The 12,854-nt window shown below is 34.1% G+C and overlaps 1 protein-coding gene and 1 long non-coding RNA gene across 3 annotated transcripts; one reads left to right on the forward strand and one right to left on the reverse strand.

The window, feature by feature from the left end:
- Positions 1-355: 355 nt before the first annotated feature.
- Positions 356-10,346, forward strand: LOC100651421 (lymphocyte cytosolic protein 2). Of its 2 annotated transcripts, none has more exons than XM_003401252.4 (9): positions 356-629; positions 2,528-2,590; positions 3,421-3,479; positions 5,696-6,273; positions 6,579-6,922; positions 6,997-7,144; positions 9,158-9,331; positions 9,481-9,619; positions 10,148-10,346. In XM_003401252.4, the coding sequence occupies exons 1-9, from the start codon at positions 546-548 to the stop codon at positions 10,293-10,295; spliced, it is 1,737 nt and encodes a 578-aa protein (XP_003401300.2). In that variant the 5' UTR covers positions 356-545; the 3' UTR covers positions 10,296-10,346. The 2 variants fall into 2 exon arrangements, with proteins under 2 accessions (XP_003401300.2, XP_012172328.2); XM_012316938.3 differs by lacking the exon at positions 356-629 and adding an exon at positions 727-1,330.
- Positions 1,571-12,344, reverse strand: LOC110119946. Its single transcript, XR_002308466.2, has 3 exons — positions 12,207-12,344; positions 9,492-9,686; positions 1,571-3,732 (listed from the first exon to the last, which is right to left on the reverse strand). It is a non-coding gene; the product is annotated as an uncharacterized LOC110119946 (long non-coding RNA).
- Positions 12,345-12,854: the final 510 nt, after the last annotated feature.

Here is a 12,854-nt window from a genome sequence, read left to right on the forward strand (position 1 = left end):
TAATTGTTCAAGTGAATGGAATAATTATATGTGCAGTTATGGAAAAAAATACATTTCTAAGAAATCCCAAGTATTTCTCCCTTTATTTAGATAGTAAAAATTTGCCCACAAAAGGAATTTAAAAAACTAGTAAGTATAACAATGGTCACTTAAAGAAACAAGAAGCCAGTTTGTCATTAAACATTTGTCATTAAACATTACCGACTTTCGTTCAGTAACTCTCGAAATATCGTAAGGGAGAAATTCCGTAATCTGAGAACCACTGGTACCAGATCGTATCGGATAAAGCAGGTGCACCATAAGAAAGTGACCAATCGGAATGACGATGGCTAGCTCGTCATACGGATGTATGAGATAGTCGTCAATGGACGTTAGTAGAACGGGGTGGGGCAGGGGAGGAAATACGAAACAGCGAGGGTTGTCAAGAGTCAAGACTCAAGACTCAAGACACCTCGCCCACAAAAACCAGATGCCAGATGCAGATGCGACTGGACGGTGAACACGTGCGACGCTTTTTTGTCACGGTCGCGTGAACACGCGGTGCAATGTTCAAAAAGTTGTCGCGAAGTGACGCCCTTGAGGACATATCGAATTGGAGCACCAATGATGTGTTGTGCCTACTTCGAAAGGTAAGTAAACTCTGATTCAGTGAAAAGTCATCTTTAAAATTGTCAGTGGCGAATTGATTGACACGAACTCGATACCGAAATCTCAGACGAATTCGTAGAATATAGTCATAAGAAGGATTGGAATAATTATAATATTTATAATTTAAAAACTTAAATATTTTCTATTAATAACGAGTTTCATTTCAGTATGTTTTATCCAATGTTTACAATAAATGATTCGATAAGACCCTGCGTATATAATTTGTCGTTACGTTTCGTAAACGATAAATATATAGCAAAAGCAAAGTGTTAATGTACGTTGAATTATTTGTGTAAATCGGTAGATAGGGAAACGATCAATAAACATGTGTTTTTTCCCCTTCGTGACGTCTCAGAACGGGTTAGTTCACCTTACACTGCCTGTCACACTGCATGACACATTAAGAATATCAAAGTTCGCATATGAAACACATGTGTACAAACAGTGGTTTACGTGCGTATTTTTAACTAATACGGAATGAGTATATGAGGTTCACATTCAACGTTATAAGTACTTTCTTTTTATTGTCATAAAGTCATGCGACTAGAATACAAAAAGTCACTGAAACTCGTGTGAACATGATCGAGCAACGAAAGTATACCGACCGAGTATACCATTCAAAAGCAAACACTTCGATTCTAAACTAAAGTTACACGACCTACTGGATAAAATATCCAACATGGTAATGTAATCACAAAATAAGACGATAATGTAATTTTCAATCAGAACACATAGAGTATTCGCGTTATTAGTTATGTAATGTAACTTTCAATGAGGACACATAGAGTATTCACGTTATTAGTTGACAGCATTTTCATCGTAAATGTTAAATTTGTGATATTTTATTTTAGTATCTTTGAACTGTATTGTGTTGTAAGTCGTACTTGTTCTAATGTATAAGGAAATATAAGAAATATTATAATTGTCAATTTTAAAATATTTATGGTTTTTCTATTGCATGAAAATAATAGGATATTAAAAAATCTATTCGTCGTATCACGTACAAAAAGTAGTGAAACTTGCTTTCTCTAACTTTCTCAAAAATGTATCACTTACGAGGAAAACGAAGGAAATTAATAGAACGAACATCGCGTACACGTATCTATTATATTATATTTCATTGAACTTCGCGCGATAAATTCAAAAGCTGAAGCCAGACAACGTAGGACACGCGTTTATTTCAATAGAAGATTCAATAGATGCAACGCTAGAATTAACATGATCGAAGAATTTAAGCTGTCATATACACGTGTACAAGACTAAACTTGGTAAAATTCTGAGAAATATGTCGTATCGATTTTAGTCAATTCAAACAGTAGTACAATAACGCACAAACAATAAAGTAACGATAGTTTGCATATAGAGTGCATCCTCTAATTATAAGATTAAATATTTTTCAGCTATTTCTGTTCATTATTCTGTTCATATTCTGTTCATTTGTAAAGAAATGTTTTGAAGAAAAGATAGTCAGTTTCCGATCTGTCACACATTTGGTTATTAACAATTCTTCAAAAATGTTTGTTTCAATAAAAAATCAAGGTCAATCACCTTGACCCTTTTAAAATGGCATCATATATTTTAGATTTGAAGAAAGGTGGCCTTGACTTTTTCTCGAAAAAAGAAATTTTGAAAATGTGTAACAGACGGAAAACTGACTAATTTTTGCAAACATTTTGTAAACATTTCCTTGATATATTATCGGAAATATGTGAAAAATGGTGGTTTAAGAAAATGAAAAAAGAGGATACGCTCTGTATATTTAACTGGTTTGCTTTATCGTCGCGATGTAAATATTTGCACAAGATACATGTGTGCTGCTTATCGCTTTATCAGCGATGCACGTTCTGTTTGATAGAACGAGTTATCCTTGTTTTTGCAGAATGGCCTGCAGGAGTGCTGTAAAGCCATCACAAAACGGCAGGTCGATGGCGACGAGCTGCTGGTAAGGAAGGTCTTCCTATACAGTTTCTTTTCTTTTCTTTTCATTCACGCCTCGTTGATTAACATCTGTGCCATCTATAGCTACGTTGATACAATGGTACATCGATAACTACTTATACGGATTGATGTATAAACGTTTATAAACATAATGAGTTCGTTTATCACGAACTTTTAAATCCTCAAATCAAATTAACTTTTAATCGATTAAGATTATCGCGTCTCAGTAAAATGCAAATAAAGAAGATATCACCAAAACTTTTTTTCATAGAGACGATTGTTGAAAAAAATAAGCGAAAGACATTTGTAGTGGTTGACTTGTAAAAATATTTTACGAATATATTGCACATGTACGTTTTTTAAACATTTTGAAACTTCATCATGTCTGTCATGATCATATTACCAAAGTTTGAAATAAATCTGGATGTACATGTATACATTTAGAAATTGCAAGATATTTGACACAGGTATATACATATTATATAGATACAGATACATATAGATATTTAAATTTCAAATTATTCGCTACATTAACAAATCTCGATATCTCGATATCAAAAGATCATCTGTAATTAATTTTTTACCATATACTGTAGGTGTTTCGCGTTTCGCCAATTAATACTCCAATTAATAGAAACTCGAATATTAGTTTACACTTTTTTTTTAAATCGTACAATGCAAAGAAAAAGAAATATCTAGCCTGTTGAATAAAGAGAAAATGCGTGTACAATGCAGCGAGCGTCGAGCGGTTTCATTCATAATTCGTGTCGTTATTTCGTTTCCAACCGGCGCGTGCTCTCTTATACTCTTCTTAATTAATTGTAATTATTCCAGCACTTGACGGAAGGGAAGCTGGCGTTGTGGAAGAGTGATCTCACGCGTCCATTGATATGGTAAGAGAACGAAATATCAGACGTGTCTTATTTCTTCGTGAAAAATGGTGGAACAGCGTGAACTTGTTCCCGTGACCAAGTAGAATCCCGAAGCTCCGTGTCACGGTCTAACGGTTCTTCTCTACGAATCATCTTCCCGAGACACACCTTCGAATCGTGATCCGATCCAGTCGTGATCCACGATTTATCAGAGGACTCTATTCTGGATAACTCGAAGATTTTCCGGACCAGTGATTTTATTGATTCGTGAAATCTATAAAATAAAATCACTCTGCTTACTTAAAATCACTTAGCTTACTTATTGCATGTAATCGAAATTGGAAATGCAAATACTTCCATTCTGGACTTTCTATATTTTTGAATACTTAGAAAATAGTAAAGTCAATGTTATATTTAACATTCATGAATATTAGTTTATTTACGATAGAACGTAATCAAATTAACGTATCTATTGTATTTCCATAATTTGAAATGCTCGAGTCTATTTTTTATTATCAAAAGTATAGGTGTAACGTGAAACGCAAACAAATACGATAGCGGATAGAATTCACGAATAACTGTACTCTCTCATCAATTATTTTGATTAGAATTTCTTATTCGAAAACTGCAATAAGTTGCAATTTTACTTGATACAGAAAAGCTCCTGTGACCATTCTGCTTCACCTTACAATTGGTTAAAACGCTTCGTCTAACATTTTACTTATTTCTCAAGATGTCTTAAAATATTTTGCGTTTTCTGCATTTCTTCTCTTTTTTTTCTTTGCTTTTAAGTATAGATATATTGTACAGCTTGAAATAATGGCTAAATATTTTAAATTGAAGAAAGAAATACAAAAACTGTAGAAAAAAGTAATAAAAGTTTAAACTAAATACTTTAGTTTTCTTGAATGTTTCGATATGGTAGATAGAATATTTTAACTGCATAACGAGGGCAGCAATATTATGAGTCAGCATGTAGAAAAATTCACGTGTTTCTGAATCAGCATTACGGATATAAGGGTTATTAGGTACCAAGCAATAATTTATAGAGAAAACAATAGAATTTGACGACATAGGTCGATGAAAAAGGAAAAGAATTGAAAGTGAAATGTTAGTGCGTTAACGCAACGTTGATCGATGAATCGTTAATTCTGGTAAAAAGAAAATGTGAAACTTGAAATCGAAAGAATGATGCAGGTGTTAAGACGTGCGTTCTACTTCCATTCTATTGTTGAATTTCGCATGAACAGAAGAGTTGTATCGTCATTAGATACTGTATTTAACAGGTTCTAACTATATATACGCTGAGGTTGAATTGTTTGCATTTTATCGATATTAGAATAGCTATTCGAATGAGCAATTCTAAGCATCGCGGTGGCTTGAGTCGGTGAAAAATTTGGCGAGCGACGATGCTATAGAAAGCGTTGCGGGACACAGTATGCATACTGAGCGGAAGGTTCAATGGCTCGGCGAAAATCGTAATACATATGGCACGGCTAGCACTTCCGAAGGCCATGCTAACAAGACAGTATGGCTCCGATTATACAAACCGGTGCCATAAGTGCGTAATTCTATCGTGTGGGACGCCCTCGATCATCCAATATCGTCACTGACGCCACAAAATTTATTATCTTCTTTTATTAAGGAAATTCCACTTGACAACAACACGACTGTTAACGCAGCGACATTACCATGCTACTTCTAATAATAATTAGAAGATAACGTTTCTAGAAAATTCGGATGGCGTAGAACATAGACGTTAAAAGCTACGATATTTAATATCATTGCAACAGCATTTGATATCGTTCGTGCGAAAGAGTCTGATCAGATATTTCTGGCTAATTTTAAATGCATTGATTTAGCCATTATTTCTACGTTTAATATAACACGTTACCACGTGGTGTAATATATAATTTATGGATTGTTCGGAACAATTGAAAGATTCTTCTCCGTGTCATTTTAATTTTTATATCCATTATTTGTCTACGTATCTTTTTTCTAACAATTGCCTCAAAGTCAACCTTTATCGCATAATACGAATAAGATGTATTTATGTCCGATGTTAGTTAAAGTTTTTCTGCTCTCTGATCTCTCCTCTTAGACAAAAACTTGGAAAATTAAAGAAGGTCGTTGTATCTACTTGTCTATTAAAGACTTCAGTTATACGATCCTTCGATTACTCTAAACAGTATATAAATAACAAATTGTATCATTCGAAACATTTATTAATTGTTTAGGAGTCTCTTGACATTCGTGGAGGAAGTAAAGAAGACACCTGAAAAATTCGTAGAAGAAAAGATACTCGAGATTCAATCGAACGAGGACCCCTTAAGCGACACCGGATCCTGGGGGACCGACTTCGAAGACGAAGCAAACGAGGAAAATACCTTAGCAGAAACTCAAAAAGTTTCTCGATCAAATTATGGAGCCAAAAGTAACAACCATAAAGAAAATAACGTGGACCTTAAACAAGAAGATGTCCGAGCAAAGGAAGCAAGGTCTAGGCAAGAGGAAGAAGGAACTTACGCCAATTGTGGTCCCATGCAGAATGACGAGAGCACGTATGCAAATTGTCAGGAGACAAGCACTGTGCCATTAAAGAATACGTCCAGATTGCATAGCCAAATGGAAAAGTCTCTGGCCGAGCAACTTAAAGAACAATTAGAATTTAGAAATACCAAAAAGCCGATGGCAGTACCGAAGTCTGAAGCATTGAAAGGAAAAAACGTGGAGGTCTCAGCTCTGAATGTTACTCAACCCCGGAAATCGTTTCTGCATAATGCGTCGAAAACCAGGACGAACAACTCTAATCAGAGTTAGTAAAGATTATATTAGTAAGAAAAGAAAAAGATCACGAAGCTTTCAATCTTCAATCGTATATTTAGCATCACTGGTTAGCGTTTTTTTAAACAGTGAAAAAGAAAGAAAAGATTATAGTCGTGAAATTCGTAAATTCGTGAAATGATTCTGGCGTTCTATCGTTCTTTAAAATTAATCAAAGGTTAAAAATCATTGAATCGTATCTCTTTATGATGTCCTTTTATCCAAGATGTGAGAGGTGATCTAAAAAAAAAGTCGAATAATTTAACAAATAATTTCTTTCTTAACCAATGGTTTCAGAAAGAATGACAGTTCCACCGCCACCACAGCCAAAAAAGAACAAAGATCAAACGATCGTTGAAAAATCGAGCAAAGATCAAACAAAGCCTCCTGCAACGCTTAGGAATCTCGATCTGGTTGCGAATTTGCCTGCAAGAACAGAAGAGAGCGAAGACGAGTATGAAGCGTTCGATGAACAAATAATCGAACAAAATCAAAAGAAGAACATGTTGAAGGTGGACAGTAAGCAATCGTTGAGCAGCGGTCATCAAAGTTCCGCGGAAAGTGTTTATCAACCACCAAGTATTACGAGCTACGAGGAAGAAGAAGAACATTACGAGATCTATGAATCGATTACGGAAACAGTAAGCATATAAATTCTATCTTCATTTTGTGATGATTAATTCGATGAAAAATTGAACGAAAGTTACTTTTCCAGTCAGATGATAATGGGTACTATTTAAATCCCATTCAGATGCCGATAAATACAAAATCACCCCCACCATTACCAGCGAAACCTCCCCAGTCATCAACTACCCCCTCTCTAACTCCAACTCCAAGTCGAACAAACCTGGACAAACTAAAGGGTTTGTATAATATTTATAATTAGTTAATATATATATATATACACATAATTTTTTAACACCTTATAGCAATATTGTTTAATTGTCCTGTATGTGTACAAAATGATACTGGTAAATATTAAGAAAGTTGTTTCCATGATACGATAAAATTACGTTTTATGCCAGTGTGAATACCAAAATAAAGAAAGTAATTAGACAGAAATTGTTGAAGATAGAAAATGCAACGTGTTACGAGGAACAAAGCAAAAAGTGCAGGCTGTATTAAATTAAAATAATAAAAAACTCTCGGTGTCTCAACTTCTCATAAACATGTGCGTGGCAAATGGCCGGCCCCCAATATCTCTGCAACCTGATGCGCATTGCAATTGCAACCAGTCATGGATGAACTATCGTCCCCATTATCTCGAGTCGTTCTCTGCCGATATATTTAGACATTTCAAATCAAATTGGACAATTCGAATTACCAAAAAATTCAAATTTTCAGTGGTAACAATTCGTCAAGATAAACAAGAACGCGTGTGAATTATTAAGTATACTGTATGCAAACCATATTGTAATACTAATAATATGAATAGCAACAGAGACAAGTGCGGTGTTTCAAAGCTGTTGTTTAAACAGAAGAGCAATGCTTCAAAGAGATTACGATTTCCTAAAAGCTAATTAAACAAAAGCTTAACATTCGAATCTTATCATTGTAAACGGAAGAGGAAACAGTGGGATGGAATGTGTTCCTGTTTTTATCTGAGATTGAGCAAACAGCTTTTGGGAGGTTTGGGCGCTCGTCTGGCGGATGAGGTTTCCGATATGATAGTGAGGATCAAACGGGGGCTTTCACGGTGTTGTTACTCCCAACCACCTGATCCACCAGGTACAACAACCTCTTGCGAAGCAAATTCTTCGCGTGCCACATTGTTTGCGCATTCTTTCGCATATTTGTATACACATTGACTATACATACTTGAAAGACAAGATCATCAAATTTCTCAGTAGAAACGCTCGACTTTTTCTTCCAAAATTGGAAATACTTCAAGACTTAGAGCAATCTGAAAATAAGTACGAAGTAAGCGATATATTTTTAAACTTTGAGAAGACGGGGTGCCCCATACTGAGAGACCAACGGATGGCCGAATTTTGTTGTTTATTCGGCCAAGCCTTGGATTAAACGTCAGTCCGTGTATTAATTTCGAAGAGTTCGGGTCGTTTGCAGTTCTTCTGTCGCGTAGCTTCTCTCTGCAGCAACTTTTAAATATCGCGAGAGATTTCTTCAATAGCTTTTTCCCAGCGATTGATTATTTATTGGTTTGTAGTAGAAGATTTCAATTTTGTACGGATGGACTAAAATTTCAAATCTATCGACTAACAGTGTTCGTTATAAATTGTTTAGAATTGTGTATTCGATATTACAATTTAGATACGTTGCATACAAAAGAATTCTAGCTGATACTTATTCCTGATTCTGTTTACGGTGTTTAGGATAATTTACAAGCGAAACCGACTAAGAGAACACTGTTTTCCTTCAGTTCTTGCTTCGAATTCAAGATTGGACGGCACTGAGCGTATTCAATAAACGTGAAATTTGTGTATAGTTATATCGCCAGGTAATGAATAGAATGAGATTCGACGATGATATATCGGTGCACATTCTTCTGATAAATGTGATTAAAATTTTTCCGATAAAATTGCAAATAGTTTGTTCACTCCCTGAGTGAACGTGAAGGTTTTACGAAAATGGCAGCCTTAATTGGAGATCCAAAACGAAACGTGTCCTTAAACACCGCGATTCGTCGTCAGGCGAGTCTCTCAGAATGTTTAACTCAGGCAGCCCTCACTCAAGCCCGCCTGAATTTATCAAGTTAGTGAAATATTGGCCTCAAACTATAGTAAATTTGACTGTATTTTCAAAATATATTCCATTAATAAATTGTATGGATCTCCCATTGAATATTTAATAGATCCAAAAAATTATTATGTTGCCTGAGATTTTAGTGTACCTAACGTGTTCTCTGTTGCTTTCAGAGAGATCTCCTGAGAAGAAATCGGCCACATTGCCTCATTCTCATAGCAATACTTCTTTGTCATCGGAAAGGGCTTCGAGACCACTACCTCCGCCGCCCGAGAGACAATCATACGTTGATAAGCCTTGGTTCCATAATGTTACCAGAGAACAAGCAACATGTCTTATCAAAGAACGTAAGTCCTTGTCGTAAGTCAAGTAAACCTAAAGCAAGAATAATAACTATCATTAACATTTTATAAAAATAATAAGTACTTCAACTTCACTTAGTTTGCGTTTTTTCATTAGATTATACGCTAATTATGAATGAATTTGCTATGTTTAGAAAGTACTTACAGTAATCCTCAAGACGGATACTTTCTCCTGAGACCGTCTACGACAAAAGTGAATAATCCTTTGGCTTTGGTGCTCTGGTACAAGGATAGGGTGTATAACGTTCCAGTCAGGAAGAGACCTGACAATAGGTAAGGGAGCTTTGCGCGCTAACATTCCTTGTCCGTATAAATATCTCTGCCGAGTACCGGACTTGTTCTAATAATAATAAATAAACAAATAATTAGAAAGAAATTATTAAATCTATAGTTATAACTAACAATTCAATAAGAAAATTGCTCCAAAAATGATAAAATATTATTAACTTAAAGGCTACCTTGGGTGAAAGTTCACTCTAGTATTTTGAAAAAGTTTTAAAAGTTAAGCAATTAAACAAAGGAATTTATCATTATTCAATATTAAATGAAGAATAGAAATGATATTGTTTGCAATAATTAGTTCAATAAAATTGCGATGATAATATTGATAATATTAAATGATACTATTAATATTGATAATATAATGATGATATTAAAATAAAGCTCATATAGGGTGAAACTTCACACATGACAGTGTATCTAAGAATTAAAAGAATTTTTATAATATTTGTTTTAGTAGAAAAGTAAGAAAAAGTTGATAAGGAATTGAATAAAACCGAATATCATATATCTGTCGAATAGGTACGCATTAGGATCAGCAAAAGTAAATGAGAAATCGTTTTCGAATGTCGAGGAAATCGTAATGTTTTACACGCGAGAGGAACTAGTGCTTCATAGCGGTGGCGTGGAAATGGGGAGCACGAAATTAACAGATACTCCGCCTAAATAAGCCTTTGAATGCTCTCACATACCAGCTTGTGCAATACAAACACTGCCCAAATAAGAATTTCAAAAGGAATTAAAGATCAGACACGATGGTTATGCGTATATAATATTTATTCAACAAGTGCCTTTTGTACTCGTCACTCGTCGAAAATCAACTTTGTATATTTTTGATAAGGTTCGAATGCATTTATATGAACTGTGACACGCATATGGAGAAACGTTTGATATTTACCAAGAAGAAAGAAAAGAAATAGATCTCTCGACGATATGAATTGCGTATATTTTTAATACGAACATTTACAAGCAGTACTTTAATGTTGAATTTGCATATTGGCAGATTTGAGGAGCATCGATGTATGGTAGTTGTTATCTTTGTAACAGAAAGAACAATCACTTTGTGCACATATCGATATTATAATTCTTGTATACTTGCTGCTGTAGGTTTGTTTTTATAAGATAATTCGAGAAAATGAAATTTCAGAAGTTAAGCAGTGATATATATATATATGCTACAGATTTGTAAATAAGACTTTTCTTTTAAACAATAGTATTTTGAGATACTGCCGAGAAAGTTTCGTATCGTGTTTTGTTTGGTTTATTATAATTTTAACTTAAGGAAATATATCTAGATCGAACAAGAAGTAACCACTCTTTATTGTTATCGGTTGCGTAAAAAAAAACACGTTTGATTATAAAAACTGATTATGTACATAAGAATTACTTTAAGAATAATGTGATCTGTACCACAATTCACAAGGTAACTCGAGATAAATTGAGAATTGTAGATATATTTCAAGAGGTATGTTAAATTTATAAACGATGAAAGAAAAAATATCGTAATCAAGAAAGGTTAATAGAAAAGAACATCAAGGTCGTTTCAAGGCTACTTTTTTCATTAATTGCCATATGTGGAGGTCTAAAAATATCACAAACAAAGATCAAAAGCTACACAGGGTTAAAGACAAACTCAGTATTTAACAGTATTCAGTTTTATTATGATAACGAAACTTAATTAGAATTAATTGATACCAATTACTTACTAGACTGTTAAGTGCCATATTTAAATGAACACAAAAAACGACCTTGGAACCTTTCTTCTTTTTATATCTAAATTTGTTGAACCCGACGTACATACTTCTCGATATTGTATATCTATATATATATATATATATATATATATATATAGATTGACGAATCAACCAATAGATTGTAATCTATGCATTTATATTTTGCCATGTCATTGTGAGAATAAAAGATAATTTTTCAAAAAAGACGAAAAAGTTTTCTATTGGAATTCTTTTCCTGATTTATTATAAATATTTAATAAAATCTTTATTCTGTAGACGTTTCTACATCAATTGAAAATTAAATGTGGTATCGTGAATCCGTGGAATCAATTAGCTGTTTTTATGCGATCTACGGTACTCATAAAAAGTATTATTATGTACTTTTTCAATGAAGCGTTTTTCTATTCTATATTTCATGTTGATAGTATTAAATTTTTGTAGTAACATGAAAGTATTATTAAATGAAACGAAATTTAATATACTGGGGCTTAATTAATTATTATGTGTTATGATGAAGTACAATGATATGCGAATGCCTTTTACGGATATCTATATTCTTTGTTTATTGATGCTAACACGATTGAAACTAATCAAAAATTAAATTCGAATTGATCAGCCGACAATTTATTACTCAGTCGTGTTTATCTCGAAACTACGTTCGGCGATTGATAACGATAACATCAATTAAGTAAACACTCGTGTAATCAAGTTCCCAGCTTTCTAGTTGAGTTTTAGACGATTACACGAGATCTCTTATTGCGTGAATTGGCTTTCACTTGTGGAGAAAACGAATCGATGTATTATGCATATGTACATAACGTAATTTGAAGTTACATTCTGAAATCAACCTTGGATGGACGGTGGTTCTGTGCAGTAAATGTGTGCGCGTGAACTTTGAACCAGTTACTTAACAACTGCAACACAATTAAGAAGAACACAATGCTAGACAACTCGTGTATCTGATATTCCTTGATAAGACATGCGCTCGGCACAAGATATGAACCTCGATTCATACATACATGTTGCTCGTTCAACATCCTGTAATTATATAATTTGATAACACGCGTGAGAAGCAAATTGTGTATCATAAAACGTTTGATGCGTTATCTCTACATACTACGACGATAATAATTTTCTAACGAAAAATAAACTACGATTCACTTAAGCAATAATACGGTACGCTTCGTAATATTTTTAATGTACGAACCATTTAAATTCCACCCTGTATTTCTGAAACAGTGATAGATTGGGCTGAATCATTAAAGATCGGGAAAAGAACGCAATTTGAATGCATTTTGCGCGGGAATCTGTGGTCAGAAATCTCTTTTCATAGGCAAAGAATGATGTATTTGAAAAATTCCCTAGCCGCTACAGGTCTGGTTACTTTTGTGACGTCACGTCGCTTGCGGACAATGACGTAGTGGGAGGGTGTATAATATAGTTATATTTATATAGTAGTGAGTAGTGAAACATATACGACAGGTTTGTGCGCACCA

This window comes from Bombus terrestris, chromosome 15 (genome assembly GCF_910591885.1).
Source record: "Bombus terrestris chromosome 15, iyBomTerr1.2, whole genome shotgun sequence".
In the NCBI taxonomy this organism is placed as follows: Eukaryota; Metazoa; Arthropoda; class Insecta; order Hymenoptera; family Apidae; genus Bombus; species Bombus terrestris.